Source organism: Zeugodacus cucurbitae, chromosome 3, assembly GCF_028554725.1.
Source record: "Zeugodacus cucurbitae isolate PBARC_wt_2022May chromosome 3, idZeuCucr1.2, whole genome shotgun sequence".
NCBI lineage: Eukaryota > Metazoa > Arthropoda > Insecta > Diptera > Tephritidae > Zeugodacus > Zeugodacus cucurbitae.
Genome location: NC_071668.1, coordinates 41,949,559 through 41,969,518, shown reverse-complemented (window position 1 = coordinate 41,969,518; position 19,960 = coordinate 41,949,559). Strand labels below are relative to the sequence as shown.

At 34.9% G+C, this 19,960-nt stretch overlaps 1 protein-coding gene across 2 annotated transcripts; it reads left to right on the top strand.

Annotated features, from left to right (window-relative positions):
• Positions 1–2,234: 2,234 nt before the first annotated feature.
• On the top strand, positions 2,235–17,093 carry LOC105219974 (transcription factor glial cells missing). Of its 2 annotated transcripts, none has more exons than XM_011196341.3 (2): positions 2,235–2,837; positions 15,913–17,093. In XM_011196341.3, the coding sequence occupies exons 1-2, from the start codon at positions 2,461–2,463 to the stop codon at positions 17,015–17,017; spliced, it is 1,482 nt and encodes a 493-aa protein (XP_011194643.1). In that variant the 5' UTR covers positions 2,235–2,460; the 3' UTR covers positions 17,018–17,093. The 2 variants fall into 2 exon arrangements, with proteins under 2 accessions (XP_011194643.1, XP_054083640.1); XM_054227665.1 differs by lacking the exon at positions 2,235–2,837 and adding an exon at positions 4,211–4,622.
• The last annotated feature ends 2,867 nt before the right edge of the window (positions 17,094–19,960 follow it).

Below are 19,960 nucleotides of genomic sequence, written 5' to 3'. Positions count from 1 at the left end.
GTTAAATTGTTGCGATGCAAAAATTTTCAAAACAGTGCATCGTTTTTTAAAGATTGGAGCAACAATCCCTATATCTGTCGCTTCAAGTCAACGCTCGTTTTCCTCACTTCGCAGGCTTAAAACATATTTAAGAAATAAAACTGGAGAAGCACGCCTGAACGGAATGGCTTTAGACGTGACGGAGGAAGAGATTTTAAATGTTATGGCCCAAAATAAAAGAAGATTAGACTTCAATTTCTGAATAAAATAATGAAACATTGTCTTTTTACCTAAAACCCCCCCAAATTTTTTTCCTGCGTTCGCCACTGTTACTTCGCAAAGAGTTTTATTAAAATACATTAAACATGTATTCTGAAATTTTGTTTGTTGCACTTTGCTGTTGTTTGGCTCTTGACGTCTGTATCTCATGCCTTTGTTACACGATTTATGGAATTCACAAGTGTAATATCATATTTTTTGTTCGCCTCCATACAAATATAGGGACTCCTTTAAAATTGTTCCTTGATAGTAAAAATCTAAATTTTGTATTATGCCCTAGTCGAAAAATTCGATTTATGGAAGGAAATTTTTATGAAATTTGACTTCTATTTCCAATTTAAGAGTTCCAATTCAAAATTTCGAGTTAAGGAGATCTTCGACTTATAGAAGTTCGAGTTATGGAAGTTCCACTGTAATTAATTTAGAAGTATTTAATCATTTCGGCTTTTCAACATTTCTTCTTTTTATACCAAAAATATGTATCCGGTATAAAGAATGAATTTGGAAGAAATTATATAATTAACGTACATGAATAAAACAAATAGGCACTATATGTACATACAGAAGTATATGCGCATTTATAAGAAATAAAAATGAAGTTTGATAATTAATAAAAGCTATTCTTTAATAATCGTATTTATACATATACGTAACTACATGTATGTTGTTTTTATGTCAAACTTCTCTTATTCTTCTTCCATATCCACCATATAATAATTTAGACTTTTCCAACAGATTTATCTACTTTTGAAATAACATAATACTTTGCATAAACCTTATTGTGGAAAGATAATCACACTTTAGACCAGAAAATCGTATAGAAACGCTATTGGTCGCCAGTAGACTCTGCTCTTGTTTATTTGCTAGAGTATAAACTAACACATGTATGCAGTGTCCAATAAAATGCCCGTTAGTTTCTTCATTCCAACACATGCATAATGCTACGGATTACACATAATTTGTTGTGAAAGCCCATTAGGTACGTCCTATTGTGAGAGAAAATATTAATTACGCACACAATTAATAATATCTAATATAGTATTAACTGTTTTCGATTCGCCAAGCGTTGAAACCTTAAGCGTTCACTAACGCGTGAGTAAAAGTGTGTCGGTACTTTCTTTTGTAGAAAAATACTTTACTCTGCGAAATAAAACATTTTTTACCCGCTATTTGTGAGCAAGGTCCATACCTTACATACCCTTTAAAAAAATATAATTTATTTGAAGTTAAAACCAATAAAAAAACATTTGGACTTTGAGCCATTTAAACCATAGTGAATGGTCCAAATCAAAACTTGGTAGTAGTGAAGGCAGCGGCGATACCAATTTCAATAAGATATCCGCATACTCTCTTGTACGCATTCAACTGGGTAACTACCAGATAAATGACCAATCGAACACAGATATTGCAGATAATAATAATACTCTATCTTATGACTACATTCGTTATTCTATTAATTATTATAATATGTACCCCTCTATCTGTCTCAATTAATTTAAGGGGTTACCATTAGACTAAAATATACTACGACGTATTTCGATAGTAAAAACCAAATAACCAACCAAATATTGTTAATTTTTTTTTTTGATTTTTTTGCTTGAGAAACTCTGATTCCCGTATTCATATCCCTCATTATAAATATAATAAAATTATGTAAAATGCATGCTAAACTCTAATGTATTAAAGTTTTTTTTAACAAATTCCCACCCAAATTACATAGCTCACACGCATACCTTTGCATTTTAATTGTTTGCAGAATGTGAAACACCCTAATGAACTAATTGTTCAGATGAAATGTGCATCTGACTGTGAAACCCGAACCATTGGTACGGATAAATTTTAACCTAACGGATAACGGATAACTGATAAAAACAACACCAATCAGCAAGTCGAAATGTATATATGTGTGTATGAGAAGGCATACCGTCATTTCATTTGTCAAGACATACAGTAAGCAATTCAGTAGTTCTTTTACGTCCAAGTTTTAAGGTTCGGTAATGGTAAATGACGAATAGAAGGCCAGATCCATTCAGGAGCTTATTATGTATACAATAAAATAATCGTGTTCTCCAGAAGCGCGAATTTTAAACTCTGAATATTTTGTGAAATAAACTAATGTTATGTTAGACGCATTTTAATTAAGTCCTATCGGAAATCTCATAGTTTAATTACATAATCTATTACTAATTAATAAACAAATAAATGATAAAAAATAATAAACTGTTGGCACAATATCACACACCAAGTCCAGCACCATTAAAGTTGCGGACAGAAATTTCTTGGGACATTAATGACGTGATTATACCTGTTGTAAATGAATTCGATGAGTTTGATGAGTGGGTCGATGGTCATCGCCGTCTAGTTTATTCGGCAACTAATGAAGATGCGAAAAAGCATTCATCCGGCTGGGCTATGCGTAACACAAACAATCACAATATCAACATATTAAAAAAGAGTTGTCTGGGTGTTCTTTATTGCACCGCCAAATGCAAATTACCAAATGGTAGCAATATAAATTTGCGTCCAGCAATTTGCGATAAAGCGCGACGTAAACAACAGGGTAGACAATGCCCTAATCGGTAAATATTTTTTTACTACTTAAATTTTATGTGCATATAGTAACTTACACTTACATATATCAAAATACTTGACATTTGTGATAAACGGTAACGGTAGAAAAGTTCTGAATATTAAAAACTCACCGTTAATAAAAGTAATAACCTTATTGTGAGAAATTACCTCTAAATTAATCTTATCTTAAAATGAAGCAGCGTAATTAAAAGTTTTATGTCAACAAATTTGTTATTTAATATCATAATTGTACGAAATTACATTTTTTTGCCTTCATTTGTGCAAGTGATCCTTAAGTCTAAATCTTTAAAGAAGATTCACCTAATTTTGTTACTGTAAGTTTCATAGCATATTAAACACAAAGCAGATACATGTGCCCTTTACTTTTGTTTTTTTGAAATTCTCTATATAATTTTCCCTATATTACTTAATTGGCATTGCAATGCCTTAATGTAATCAATGAATACTAACTAATCATTAATATAATAATAACTGTCATCGACTGGCTATGCGTTATAGAGAAGCTAATAGAACTCACTATCCAGTAATTCAAACAAACAGACAGCACTTATGGTGCAACCCTGCAAATAATCTCTTGAGCATGCGCACTAGTTAGCACCCTCAGATTCGAGTTGAGTCCATGTCTTACGTTTTCTTTAATAAATTCAAACTTATTCTCTTGTACGAATTCAACTGGATAACGTTGTTTTTGGTTTCACATGTACAATTTTTGACAAACCAGCAGTGCCCAAAGATAACCAGCAGAGAAGCGACCAATCGAATACAGCTAATATTATAAACCCAACAATTGCTCTCAATAATCGGTCTGTGGCAATATATTTAACTTCAGGCATTAAAAAATTATAAACTGATCTATTTAGAAGTTTTACCTAGACAACTACATATGTCTGCAATGATCATTTCTAAGTTTTTAATCTATACTAATATTATAAAGAGGAAATGTTTGTTTTTTGTTTGTTTGTCTCGAATAGGCTCAGAAACTACTGAACCGATTTGAAAAATTCTTTCACTGTTGGAAAGCTATACTATCCCTGAGTGACATAGGCTATATTTAGTTAAAAAAAATAGGGTTCCTTACCAAAACTCCGATAATGTAAAAAAAAATACCAAAAAACTTTCTTTAATCGCGAATGCTGCGAAAACGATTGAAGATATAAGAAAGTGATGTACTACAATTTTGTAGAACTTATCATTATCTACAAAAAACGGGATCATGATATCTCTAACTATTATAGTTTTGTCACAATAAGCGATTTTTTATAAAAAAAATTAATTAAAATACCATTATTTGAAAAGACTCTTTATTTATACCTTATTATTAATCCTTATCGAAATAAATGATTTATTATTTAAGATCGCTTCAAAACCTTTATATAACTTTTTGAATTATTAGATTCTGACATTCCATTCAAAAGATATCACGAGTTAAAAATGTTGAAAAGCCGCGCGGCGGCTAACAATGCGTTGTATGTAGAGTTGCAGGCGTCACTCGGGCACGGTGGTACGGGAGGGGTTAAGTTCACTCGCGCGGTCGATTCCCTACTGAAAGGTTCTGTGCGGAATTAAAAAAATTGTCGCTTGATAATAATATAATATAATAAAATGAATTGCTGTTCGTTTGTGCCGCAAAAAAACGAGAACGGCCAAAGGTAGCACCCTCAGATTCGAGTTGAGTCCATGTCTTACGTTTTCTTTAATAAATTCAAACTTATTCTCTTGTACGAATTCAACTGGATAACGTTGTTTTTGGAAGGCCAGAAAAAGATTGGAAAGTGAGTAAATATGAAAAAATTGCGAGAAAGATAATAATAAAAGAATTTTATTCGAGTTGACAAGAAAAATATAAAAAGAGAAAACAAAAAAATAATATTTTGAAGGTTATCATTGTTGCTTTGTTAAAATATTTTTGTTATAGTTCAATCGTATAAGGTTGTGTCGATAGCCCAAAACAATTTGTAATTATATTATATGAAGGAAAAATTAACTTAGAATCCTATGGAAATGACCTAAGAGGTAAAGGATAATTATTTTGAAAAGGATTCCAATATCAAAATGGGTTCCATATAACCGAACCATACGGTCTCACGAAAGTATAGTAATCATTTTTAAATTCTTCAAACAATCATTTAACAAAACTATTAACATTATTATTAGTGCTTATTGTAAATATTAATACTATTATGTGGCAGCTTAGTAACTCCCAAATCATAGTCTACTGATATACATCCTTACTAGAAAATCACATCGTTTTATCGTTATTTGCTCTAGCCAACACCATGCGATCCACAATGCGACGTAGCAAAACATTTTGTCTTTAATACAAATTACCAAGAAAGCATAATTCCTGTGGAAAAGTAATTATAACCCTATGTATTAATTTTATTTATTTAGTTAAAATTTATTTAATTGATGACCATTTTTATAATTACATATTGGGCATCCTGCTCAACCACTAATTTTTCTTTGTCAATAACAACATTAATGCAATAAAGCACAAATAAATGTAACAAAATTGTCTTTAAAAAACATCGGTTCAGCAATATGGCTTTTTTTCCAGTATTTTTAGTATTTTTTGTCTTGTTTCAATCGGTGTGGATTGCGCTGTATCTCAGCAAGTATTTTTCGACAACAAAGACGTTTTGAGACAAATTTATCGCATTTGGTATGCGTTGCCTGTATGAAAATACATGAATAGTTCGACAACACATATTCAGGTAGACAAGACAAAGAAAAGTGTTTAGTTCGGTGTGGGTTGTCACATTTAAAGCTGTTGTCTTGTAAGGGTCAACCCACACCGGAGCAGTCAAAAACGTTTTTCTATTTTTTTACAAAATGGAAAATGGGCGTGGCGTCGCCCACTTATGGGTCAAAAACCATATCTCAGGAACTACTCGACCGATTTCATTGAAACTTGGTTTGTAATAGCTTCCTTACATCTCAATGATATGTTGTGAAAATAGGCCAAATCGCTTCACAACCACGCCTACTTCCTATATACCAGAACTTTGAAGACGATCTGAATCGTTTGCTTTACAATATATAAAGTAAGCACTAGTGAAGATATCGGTGCAGAACTTTGCACAAATACTACGTTTACATTGTGGCAGCCCCATTCTAAAAATCGCCAAAATCGGACCATAGGTTTTTAAGCCCCCATATATCGAACATGAGGACCTCGATGCTTCGAACCTAATATTAGGGTTTCCAACTTTAAATGGACTTTATACAATATATATGACGAATATGTTGGCCAAATTGTGTATTATATAATATTCAATAAATAAATTGCGAGAGTATAAAATGTTCGGTTACACCCGAACTTAGCCCTTCCTTACTTGTTTTTTGTATAAAGTTAAGCAATATACTACATACTTATTTTGAAATAAAAGCATAAGACAGTTATACCATTACTCCGCCCATATAAAAATCAGAATACATAAATAATATATATATTTGCAAGTTGAATTTGCGCTGCCAACAGCATAAAGGGATTTACCATGTGCAAACCATTGTCAAGTTGACTTGCGCTATTTTTAATTCTTTAAAATCGCGTTAAGTACTGAATCGATATTCATAAAGTTTTTCACAATATGGAATTGAATATGGAGATTCTAAATATGACACCAACTAAAAATCACTTAAGTGACAAAAATTGCGGCATCGTTGTTTTTTCTCTAAATTTACATTTAAATTCCCCGGTTAAGAGCTTCCGCTTAAGTGCCTATCCCGCTTAAATGCTTGTAATATTTAAGACACAAATACAAAATTGTTTGCAATTTTCCTCTTTTAAGTGTCTTTTAATATTTTTGACATTGAATGCGCTAAGTATTGTCAAAAGGAAAATATATATATATTATAGCTTTGTAATGTTTTATTTCCATATTTATTGTTATTAATAAGTATTTTTGTTAATAATAAGAAATAAATGAGACTTTCATTCTAAAAGACAAAATCTTAGATCGAAATATTTGAGAAAAAGCTTGGTACGGACCTCGAGGCACTTAAGCGGGATTCATTTAAGTGCCTTTCCCGCTTAAGTGTCCCAAAAGTCTTGCATGTTAAGAAGGGGCACTTAAGCGGGGATTACTGTATCATTTTTTTATTTTTTTATTTTGAAAATTACAACTTTTCATTTAGTTTAAAATACTACTTTGAAATGAGATACTCTAGCCTTGAATAATAATCAAAAATCAAAATCAGAATTATTTACCATTGGCAAAACACTATTAATTAAAACAAGTAAGGAAAGACTAAGTTCGGGTGCAAACGAACATTTTATACTCTCGCAATTTATTGAAGTAATTTTATTAAGATATCACACAATTTGACCAAATATGTTCGCCATAAAGTTCAATAGAATAACGAAAATCATGATATATAGAGTATGAGGGCTGAGGTAAAATTTCATCTGAATTACATTAAATTATCCTTGGTCGCTGAGTTCATCATGTTCGATATCATGGGCCTTGAAAAGTTATAGTCCGATTTCGAATATTTTTTCACAAGTGAAACCCCAGATGATATGCAGTATTATTGGGCGAAGCCACGCCCATTTTCCATTTTGTAAAAAAATCTAAGTGCAGCTTCCTCTGTCATTTCTTCTATAAAATTTAGGTTTTCTGACGTTTTCAGTTAGTAAGTTAACGCACTTTTAGTAATTTTCAACCTAACCTTTGTATGGGAGGTGGGCGTGATTATTATCCGATTTTAACTATTTTCATGGTGTGTGGTGGGGTACGCACGGTCTGCAGAAAGTTTGGTTTATATCACTTTATTGGTTTGTGAGATATATACAAAAAGCCTATTTGGGGCGGAGCCACGCCCACTTCCTCAAAAAAATTATACCTAAATATGCCATATGCCCAAATGTCATTCTCTGTACCAAATTTTACTTTCATAACTTTATTTATGGCTTAGTTATCACACTTTATAAGTTTTCGGTTTTCGCCATTTTGTGGGCGTGGCAGTGGACCGATTTTGCCCATTTTCCTCCTCACGCTCCCAAAGAACATGTGCTAAGTTTCGTCAAGATATCTTAATTTTTACTCAAGTTATCCGTTGCACGGACAGACAGACATCCGGATTTTAACTTGTTTCGTCATCCTGATCATTTTGATATATATAACCCTATATCTAACTCGTTTAGTTTTATAACTTACAAACAACCGTTATGTGAACAAAACTATAATACTCTCTTAGGAACTATTGTTGCGAGAGTATAAAAAAAAACTTTACAAAAATATGTTTATGTTGTTATGTTGACAATGCTCAGCGCATTCAATGCAAAAAATAATAAAATGCACTTAAAAGAGGATAATTGCAAACAATTTTTCAATTAATTTCACAACACAAAGCGATCAGGCCAGACAAAACGTAATATGACGTATATAAGAAAAAAGTCGACTAGATGGGCGTAAATCAATATAATGGGGGTATGGAAGCTATATAGATGGGGTATATAGGTGTAAAATAAAGAACTAATATATTTTCAGCAGCGATTCGCAGATAGAATTTCGATTAATTTTCGGTCGCAATGCAATTGGCTTCTTTTGCATTGACTCATGTGGCTCCTATTCATCGAGCTTCTTTTTGTATCCAGCTTCATTTACTATAAATGGGCATGATAGTTCAACATAAATAGACTGTACTGTAATAGAATCGATAAGTTTCGCTATTCACATTTTTAGACACGTTGCTTGAGTTTTCACTGGAAATATTGCGTGTTTTCTCCTTGCTGGTGTACTTTGAATCGTAGATAAAGAATACCTAGTCAAGCAGACACAAAATTGTCTGAGCCTCACACTTTTGCAATGAGATTCAGATTACCGAAGTCATCTACTGGAAAAATATTGATTTCTTTTTGAAAGGCCTTGTCAATAATTTTGTTTCTTGAGTATAATAATAATTACTTGCATTAAAATTTTTCGATATTATAATTATAAAAAAAAATTAAAAATTTAGATTAAAAATTCGAAACCTGTGTTGTCATTTTTGACAGTTTTTCGACATTTGAGCCATAGAGGTAATAATTGTCTAAAATCTTGATCATTTAAGAAAGCTATTCAAAGGCGGGGAATATCAGGTGTTCGCCAAGCTTTATAATACAAGAATCATATTAACTTGTGCTACAGGTCACATACTTAGTTAGTTTTTTACCATATTTTACTTAATGTCCGAGATATTTAAATCAAAATCTCTCTAGACAATACGAATCGCCATATTCATCATATTACCGCCAAAAGATATACTTTTTATTACCGAATACCTTATGTACATAGTAAAACCGAAATATTCTGGCTTAATTTTCGATATACAATATGTCGTACGGATAAGCAGACATACTTCACAGGCAGTAATTTCAACACAAATTCTCAGATTCAGCTCAGATATGACTCCATTAAGCTTTATCAAAATTGTGTAAAAAACATATGTACCTTTAACAAAGCTCTTCTCTCAAATTTCAATATGAAAACTAGTGTTTATAATTCCTTTGCATTAGACTGGATTTAGGTTATCCATTGAAAATTAAGAGAGCATTGCAAATATAACGGCATTGCCTAACGTCTTTAAAACCATCACCACAGATGAACAATTTTTTTTATTGTTTAATTAAATGATTCTCAGATTGACAACACGGAAATAAAAAAATACCAATGAAAAATCGACAAAAGCCTCGGATGAGAAACCCTCTTTTGATGACGACCCCTGGAAACGTTTTAAGGATTATTATTTGAGAGCATGCACCTGGAATGTACGGACCCTTAATTGGGAACGTGCCTGTATCCAGGAGGTTGATGTCCTCATACGACTAAATTCTGACATTACCGCCATGCAAGAAGTGCGATGGACGGAATAAGGTGGGACCTTGTGACATCTACTACAGGGACCATATAAAGGAACGCAAATTGATGACTCTTCAGGTTTTCCACAATGTGTAATCTTAATTAGATTTGGTTCTGGCTATTTAATAATATCTTTTGTAATAAAATACTTAAATATTTTATTATATGTACGTGTATCACGACGATGTACAAATTGTAAATCATACGAGAATACTCTGATTCATACAAGTGGTCATTGCACACATACTTCAACACCTAGTGTGATGTTATGTTACTGAAACTTGAAATGCTACAGCCTAGAAGAAGTATTTAACTTTGTGAATTCAGGAGTTAGGGATCCTTAGCTTAATTTTGATTGCTTAAAGAATTAGAAGAAAGTATGCTATTAATATTATTTACAAGGCTATAAGGAGCAAATATCGGAATATAGTCCTGTAGGACGGTACTCTGTTGCCAAATATTCGGACAAATTTAAATCCGTCCAAAAGCAGTTTTTACAAAATGGATCAGTTAGTAGCTCATTTTTCTTATTGAAGTTAATTGTAATGTCCCCGCTCAATTATCGAATCAATTTATTTTCTTTAACATTTCTCTGAAACACATTTTGAAGTATGCGAACAACTTTGTAATCCGACCTTTCATGCCAATAAAGGTTATGTTGAATATGAAATTCGGGATTGAATATACTAAAATGGCTAACGAAAAACGCCATAAGCACTAAATTTTATCGTAAAAATGGTAAAACTATCTTCACTAAAGTAGTAACTCTAACTTAGTCCAAAACAGATCACAACTTTTCAAGTCCCACTTACAGAATATGAGGACCTGAGCGCCTATGGTTGACTTTCTACCGAATATAACGATTTGAATTTGAATTTCGTCTCTCTTGGTTTAGTTAATCAGCATTATGTTATCTTGTAAAAATTATTGATATCAGTATGAATTTTACTTACTTTACTTAGCACTAATTTGATGAATATAGTCAGCATATATGCCCGTTTTACATCCGAACCCTTCCTTCTCCTATTTATCCAATTACTTGTTTATCCTTTCGCAATATTTTGCACAGAATAAATAGATTTGTTCACCTAACTCTTGTTTGTAACACTAAAACTAAACGAGTTGGATAAAGGATTCTAGACATATGTTTGTATAATTTAATATTTAAGAATTTATTGAGAAACCAGCTCTTGCCTTTCACACAGCTGCCTACTAGATTAACGATAAGCTGTTATATTTTTTTTAGGCTATTATGTACATATATCCATTTCTTTCTTATCACGACTACTTTCCTTATAACACAATTTTGAACCAATGAAGATAGCGGAATAAAACTTTACACAAGCTTTGTATATCATCTGTGCCTTCACTTGTTGAAAAATTGTCGAAATAGGACTACAAGAACTCAGTGCCTAATTTTAATTTTCACACATAATATCGTTAAATCACTCAGATATTTTAATGTAATTCAAATGATTGTGTTTTTACCTAATTATTGTGTTTTCAAAAATACGGTGGGATTTATTCTACATATATCGGGTAATATGAGAGATATCTTAGCAAAATTAAGTGAGCGTATAGTCTTGGATATAGTATATCTTGGTAGTGAAAATGAGTGAAATTGGATCAGGAATTACCTTAGCCCTCATTTACTATATATGATGATTTTCGTTATTCTATTGGTTGCACGAACTTATGTATTTTCATTGCTTATTCTTGTAAGCAATTGTCTTAATATAGCACTTATCTTATGAAGTACTTGGTGTAGAAAAGAAGTTATGCACTTTGACTCTTTGTATTGACAATAAGTATTATACTATATGTATATAATGATTCTCTCTTTCCCAATATATTAAATGTTTTCCCTTTGATTGGATTTATATCATACATATACAACCTGAATCTGAGAATATTTCATTCAGAGAAAATCTGAACTCATATAATGTAGCTTCGTGCCTAATATATATACATACATATGTACATACTTACGTATATATCCTTCCCTCCGTCCGTATGTGCAAGCTGTAACTTGAGTAAAAATTTAAATATCTTGATACTTGGTACACGTGTTTCTTGACACTATAGGAAGGTTTCTTCGAAGATGGGCAAAATCGGACATCTGCCACGCCCACAAAATGGCGAAAACAGAAAGCACATAAAGTGTCATAACTAAGCTAATAAATAATGATATAAAAGTAAAATTTATTTCAACGGATCGCACTATGATGATACATATTTGGATGTAATTTTTTTGGGGAAGTGAGTGTGACCGAATGGGCCCCCTATTAAGTTTTTGTACATATCTCGTTAACTACTAAAGTTAGAACAACGAAACTCTCTAGAACCGTTTTTTTAGGTACTACCTTATACAGTCCAAATATGGAGGAAATCGGATTATAACCACGCCTACCTCCCATATAAAGGCTATGTTGAAAACTACTAAAACTTTTTTAATTCAGTAAGGATAACACCAGTAACTTTAAATTTCATTATAAATATGATACAGAACTGCTGCATTTAAATTGGTATACCAAATTTTAAATGGGCGTGGCTCCGCATACTTATGGGCAAAAACCATATCTCCGAAACTACTCGACCTATTTCAATAAAATACGGTTCGTAATATTTGCCTGGCATCCCAATGAAATATTGTGAAAATAGACCAAATCGGTTCACAACAACGCCTACTTCCTATATACCAGAACTGTGAAGTCAATCTGAGCCGTTTACTTTACAATATATAAGTTAAGCGCTAGTGAAGATATCGGAACAGAACTTTGCACAAATATTGTATTTATAGTTTTATTTGATTTCTGCTTAAAGTGCAAAGATTTTTCAATCATATTCAACAAGAAGAGTTGCAGTAGATTGATTAGAAATTCAAGTATATAAAATACAATTTATTTGTTTATATAAATCAGCCTTTTTCATACTAACATGTCTGCTTTTTAATTTTTTTGATGTCAAATGTGAATAATGGTGACTTTCAGCCCTATTCTGTGCACTTGGCAAAATAACAAAAAAATTGAAAATTTTTTCAGATTTTTATCAAGTAAAAAATTATTTGGTATTCTGTGAAAATTTTGTAAAATAAAAAGCTTCAGTACGCATAGCTTTTCCCCAAACATGTGGGAAAAAAATAATGTAAACAGAAACAGCTGATTTCTGTCCAATTATATTCGAATTGAATTGAAAAATTTAATTGAATTATTTTATAACATAAGTTTTCACATGTATGTATTTATGTTATTGGCGTTCAACCGTGTAGTCGGTTATAGCCGAATCGGTGAGAGCGCGCCACTCTTCTCTATCCTTCGCAGTTCGGCGCCAGTTGGAGATTCCAAGTGTAACCAGGTCGCTCTCCACCTGGTCCTACCAACGGAGTGCCTTCCCCTTCCTCGGCTTCCTCCGGCGGGTACTGCATCGAACACTTTCAGGGCTGGAGTGTTTTCGTCCATTCGTACAACATGACCTAACCAGCGTAGCCGCTGTCTTTTTATTCGCTGAACTATGTCAATGTCGTCGTATAACTCGTACAGCTCATTGTTCCATCGTCAGCGGTATTCGCCGTTGCCAATGTTCTAAGGACCATAAATCTTGCGCAAAATCCTCTCGAAAACTCCTAGTGTCGTCTCATCTGATGTTGACATCGTCCAAGCTTCTGCACCATAACGCAGGACGGGAATGATAAGCGACTTGTAGAGTTTGATTTTGGTTCGTCGAGAGAGGACTTTACTGTTCAATTGCCTACTCAGTCCAAAAGGCAAGAGTGATTCTGCGCTGGATTTCGAGGCTGACATTGTTGGTGTTGTTGATACTGGTTCCCAGGTATACGAAATTATCTACGACTTCGAAGTTATGACTGTCAACAGTGACGTGGGAGCCAAGACGCGAGTGCGCCGACTGTTTGCTTGATGACAGGAGATATTTCGTCTTGTCCTCATTCACCTCCAGACCCATTCGCTTCGCCTCCTTATCCATGCGGGAAAAAGCAGAACAAACGGCGCGGTTGTTGCTTCCGATGATATCAATTTCATCGGCGTACGCCAGGAGCTGTACACTCTTATAGAAGATTGTACCTTCTCTATTTAGCTCTGCAGTTCGTATTATTTTTTCCAACATCAAGTTAAAGAAGTCGCACGATAGTGAGTAACCTTGTCTGAAACTTCGTTTGGTATCGAACGGCTCGGAGAGGTCCTTCCCAATCATGACGGAGCTTTTGGTGTTGCTCAACGTCAACTTACACAGCCGTATTAGTTTTGCGGGGATACCAAATTCAGACATCGCAGCATAAAGGCAGCCCCTTTTCGTGCTGTCGAAAGCAGCTTTAAAATCGACAAAAAGGTGGTGTGTGTCGGTCCTATTTTCACGGGCCTTTTCCAAGATTTGGCGCATGGTGAATATCTGGTCGGTTGTTGATTTTCCAGGTCTAAAGCCACACTGATAAGGTCCAATCAGTTTGTTGACGGTGGGCTTAAGTCTTCCACACAGTACGCTCGATAGAACCTTATAGGCGATATTTAGGAGGCTTACCCACGGTAATTGGCACAGTTTGTGGGATCTCCCTTTTTATGGATTGGGCAGAGCACACTGAGATTCCAATCGTCGGGCATGCTTTCTTCCGATCATATTTTGCAAAGAAGCTGATGCATGCACCTTTCCAGATCTTCGCCGCCGTATTTGAATAGCTCAGCCGGTAATCTATCGGCCCCTGCCGCTTTGTTGTTCTTCGTCATCGATTGGGGAATCGGGTTCGCCATCTCCTGGTGTTGTACTTTCACTGCCATTCAGCAGGTCGGAGAAGTGTTCCCTCCATAATCCCAGTATGCCCTGGACATCAGTTACCAGATTACCATCTTGATCTCTACATGAGGATGCTGGTCTTGAAACCTTCGTTAAGTCGCTTCATTTTTTCGTAAAATTTTCGAGCATTACCTCTGTCTGCCAGCTTCTCAAGCTCTTCGTACTCACGCATTTCGGCCTCTTTCTATTTTTTGTCTGCAGATGCGTCTCGCTTCCCTCTTCCGCTCTCGGTATCTATCCCATCCCGCACGTGTTGTGGTTGTTTGCAACGTTGCGAGGTAGGCATTTAATAATTTAACATTAATTTTACAGTAAGGCCTTTGCTCTTTGGCTAGATGTCAAGATTCTGAGAATATGTAAATATTCGATGCTCCGAATCTGGCCTTATTTCCCATGCTAAAGGTCGTTATTTTGATTGACCAGTTATCAATTTATCTATCAATTTATCCTTGGGAAAATGTGCTAAGCTGTAATCGCATGCAATATACATATAGAAAATAATTTCGGCAAAGTTTACTCATTATCTTCATTTTTTATAAAAAAAAGGAAAAATAAACTTCTTAATATAAAAACGGCTCAATAACGCGAGCCATCAACATGTTCATATTTTTCCTCTTTGTATAAAATTACGACAAAAGTTAAATATCTCCTTTAAAAAAATTAATTTTCACAACTATCCACAACGAGATATTTTATTTGTCAAGAGCATTTTACTTCTTAACAACTTATCAAAAAAAGCTTTTTATTACGTATCACAGAATACGAAATGCTTGATAGATATCAAATTTTTACAAATTAGAAATTTGTTGAATTTGTAAAGTGGGCTGTAAAGTCTAAAGTTAAATAAAAATTAAAATTAAATGGAACTTAATTTTCAATGAAAAAATTTCGTGAAACCGGCTGTAAATGTCATGAAATTGCTAGTTTTGCAAGAGAGTCAAAATTTTAAGGGATGAATGAAGTTGAAATATGTAAATTAATTACAGTGATCCCCGCTTCAGTGCACCCCCCTTCTTGCGTGTCTTGCGTGTTAAGAAGAGGCACTTAAGCGCGGATTACTGTACTACTTTCTCATAATTCATACTCATTTGTTAATTTTTTTTATCTATTTTTAAATTTTCATTCAATTTCTAATCTTTCTTATATTTCTAAATGAATTAATAAAAATTTACGTTTGTTTTATTTAAAGTTTAGAGACTGAATGAAAAATACGGTAACCTATCTTTGATGTTTATATTATTTGCAATAGAAAATAGCAATCCACTTTGCGTTGTTTCAATTTGCGTGGTCTTACTGTACATATACAATATTTGTCTCGAGTATTGGGTTACCAAACTAGTTTGACATATTGTTATTTATATATAAGGCTGAAAATTATCAAACATATACAAATAAAATTGTTTCATTTATCTTTCAGAAATTGCTCAGGACGTCTTGAAATACAACCATGCAAAGGTCATTGTGGTTATCCGGTAACTCATTTTTGGCGTCGAGCCAATAATGTTATCTTTTTTCAAGCAAAAGGTACACATGACCATCCAAAGCCCGAAGCCAAAGGCTCAACTGAAGCACGACGTCTTTTTGGTAGTAGCCGACGCATTCGCAATACATCTATTATGCTTACACATGGCAAAATTACTCGCAGTAATAAACACCGCTGCACTAACAACTACTTGAAGCATCCCCAGCACGACATGCATACAGTGGAGGAAGCAAAGAACATAACAAATTATTGTAGTATTTATGAAAGTTGTCACAGTGTGGTTCCATTGAGTCAAAAGCAGGAAAATTTGGAGCAGTCCAGACTTTTAACCCCAGAATCTACACCTTTTATGTCCTCAAATTTATGTTTTAATACTACAACATTTGCGGATAATTCGAATTTTAACCAAACGGCTGCGCCTTCCAATTTTCACAGACATGAAAATACTTTTACAATGCTCGAAAATTGTCCACCATCATCTGCTAAGAAATCGTCAGTTTCTCTTTATTATTCCCCTTCTATGCAATGTCAGCAATTACAAAATATGACAAACAAATCTAAAGTAATAGAATTAAATTCTGCAGGCGAAACACAATTCCATACACCCCTTTATCATGAACCCCTCCGAATTAATGAAAACTACGATGACACATCCAGTGTAACTTCTAGTTCCGGGTACAATTCAGATGATTATTATTATCCCTGCTTTGTGCCTTGTTCAACCTCCTCTAGTTCTCTAACTCTTGCTGGTAACCAACGCCAAGAATTAGCAAGGTCAGTTGCATATTTCGCCGCTCAAACAACTGAAATATATAATACAGTATTTGAACCTGTTTCGATGCAACAGATTCAGATACCTCATGTTTCCAGAGACCTGCATTTCGATTTTGTTGAAGAATATCAAAACACGAACTCTTATGAAAAAAATATAGAAAATCTTCAGACCCAGTACCAGCACTCTACTTTCGAAAGTAACACAAATTCCGAGTTTTACTATTGTAATTCAGGTAACGATAATGCCTGGAACTTTTGTATTTAATTATCTAGGATAAAATCAAAATAACATTTAAAAAATTTGTTTATAACAACATAACTGTATTTAGAAACTGTATAGAATTTTAATAATAATCTAATAAAATCTATTATAAATCAATCTAAAATAATTCATTGAAACGAATATTTCATATCCAATTGCGAAGTTAGGCCGTTGATGACGCTCAGATTATTTAAGCATCATAAATTTGAAAATTTCATTACAAAAAGAATTGCTCAAATAAAGATTCAAAGATGGCAGATAATACTATTTTGTTCATTTATACTAAGAATCAGCTCCGTTAACGGGTTTCGATTCCATTTCAAATTATGAATATTTTTTGATCATCAATTTCAAAAATTATGGTTACATTTCATATTTTTTTTTATTAAAAAAAAAAAACAAAACTATTGTGTTTTAATTAGGTACCTAGTTATATATGCAGTATCTTATTAGTATATACTGTAAGCAAATTGCTTTCTTAATTACATTACTACTTCCATCCTTTCCGGGGAATACGGTTCAGCGAATAAAAATACAACGGCTGCGCTGGCTAAGTCATGTTGTTGAATGTGTTCGATGCAGAACTCGCTAGTGGAATCAGAGGAAGACCTCCATTGCGTTGGATAGACCAGGTGGAAGGCAACCTGGTTTCTCTTGGTATTTCCAATTGGCGCTAAATAGCAATAATGAGGAATGAATGGCTCACTCTAATAGATTCGGCTTTAATCGCGTAAGCGGTTCTTACGTCAAATATATATAAGCTAACTCAAGTAGCTCATCCACAGATGGAGAACTCACGCGTGGCTTGAGTGAACAAAATCCTATATCTTGCCAGCTACTGCGTTGGTCGCTTCATACTATTAGGTTAGGTTAGGTTAAACTGGTAGGCCAATACGCCACACATATTTAGGTCCTTTGCGATACCAGATGGAGTGCCGTCACGTTGTCCTCGAGGAGTAGTCATCTCTTAGGATGCCTGCGCTTGAAGCGAATTTTAAAAGCATTTGTGGCTTCACTTTCGATACCTCTTCCAGATTCTCATATTGTGAGGCCCCCTAGTAGCGAAGTCTCTGCCTTGACAATGCAGGGCAGGTACACAGAAGATGCTTCATTGTTTCTATTGCACCTTGCTCTTGACATTTCCTGCAGTTATCTCGATCTGTAAGTCTCATTTTGTAGGCATGTGCCGCCACCAGACAGTGACCCGTGAGTATTCCCACCAAACTCCTGCAGTCCCTTCTATCGAGTAACAGAATGAGTTTGGTGTACTTCTGGTCAACGGTTTTACACATGGCTTTAGCAGTTTTACACCCCGGTATATTTGTCCAACGTGCTAGGATTTTTCTTTTCATGCCCCTGTCCAGATCATCGAACAGACAGTGCATGGGTTTGCCAATGTTATTCGCGTTTCCGGAAGACAGTTTTACACCATTCTTGGCAATTTCGTCCACAATCTCGTTGCCTTCAATGCCTTTATGTCCTGGCACCCAGTAGAAGCGAAGACACGTGTTCCTGGCAACTCTCTACACTGCCATCCTGGTATCCAAGACACTTTTGGCCGAAATGCAAACCGAGGTTGTTGCCTTAATTGCTGCTTGACTGTCTACGTAGATATTGACTTTGGAGTAGCCGGCTGCTGTATTGAGGACTAGCTCCGCGGCTTTCCCAATAGCAAATACCTCCGCTTGAAAAATACTGCAGTGGCTCGGAAGTTTAAAAGGCTGCTTTACGCCTAACTCCTCCATTTTCGAGCCATCCGTGTAGATATTCAATGTGCTGCGTGAGGTTATCATTCCCTTACTCCAGCCGTCTTTTTCACCCGGAATCTTCTTTCCCAGTTCATTAGTGGGGTCAAGTAGTCGGTACTTGCCAAACCGCCCCTACCCACCGAGCTGTGCCCAAAAGTTCTATGCGTAAATTCTCCTCCCGCCAGTAATCGCCCCGCAGATTTTGCCGCATAAGTTTCGGCAAAGAGATCTATCGGCGGCAGGTTAAGTATCCGTTCAAGAGCTGCCGTAGGGGTGGTTCTCAGAGCTCCCGTTATACAGAGAGCTGCGAGTTGCTGAACCCTTTCCAATGGCTTTCGATAAGTTGACTTCTTCAAGCCTGTCCACCACACAATAGCACCATAGAGCGTGATTGGTCTCACTATCGCTGTGTAGCACCAGTGCATGAGAGAGGGAGAAAGCCCCCAGGTAGTGCCTAGCAACTGCCTGCATGCATATAGAGCATTACTAGCCTTTCTTACCCTTTCTTCCACATTGTGCTTCCACAGTAACTTACTGTCCAAGACGACTCCTAGGTACTTAGTGCGGTCCTTTGGTGATAGTTCTGTTCCGTTTAGCGATGGGAACCTCCATTGAGGGATTTTGTATTTCCTTGTAAAAACAAGCAGATCGGTTTTTTCCGCATTTAACCCTAGGCCTGCTTGTGTTGTCCAATTTTGGACAGTATTGAGTGTGCTGGTCATTATGTTGCTAATAGTATGCAGACACTTTCCTGTTATTACTATGGCTATGTCGTCCGCATATGCTATTACCTTGGGAGCTTTACCTTCTAAGTTCTTCAACAGATTATTCACGACCAGTGCCCAAAGGAGCGGAGAAAGTACTCCGCCCTGCGGAGTTCCCCTACCAACTTCCTTAGTTTTTTTTTTTCAATATTTCCTTATTTATTGAATCTGCTTGTTTTTAAGCCTAACAACAAGTTATAAAATCTTAAATCTATTTAAAACTAGACAAGCTCAACCAAGTGATTGAGCTGTATTAGTGAAACGTTGCTCTTTAGTACGCAAGGGATATCCCTTCTTTTTAGGCGTGTTTGATCGCAGGAGTGTACTAAAGCATTAGCCAATGGGTTTGGGTGATCACGGAGTTTAGATAAATATTTCAAACTGCTGTCCTCTACTTCTTTCTTTACCATAGGGATACCAAGATCTTTATGGAT

Bases quoted from the DNA above. Each gene is read 5' to 3' on its own strand.
- LOC105219974 (XM_011196341.3), top strand. From the start codon at position 2,461: ATGATAAAAAATAATAAACTGTTGGCACAATATCACACACCAAGTCCA. The intron at 2,838-15,912 runs GTAAATATTTTT...TTTATCTTTCAG, and splicing joins GGTAGACAATGCCCTAATCG to AAATTGCTCAGGACGTCTTG.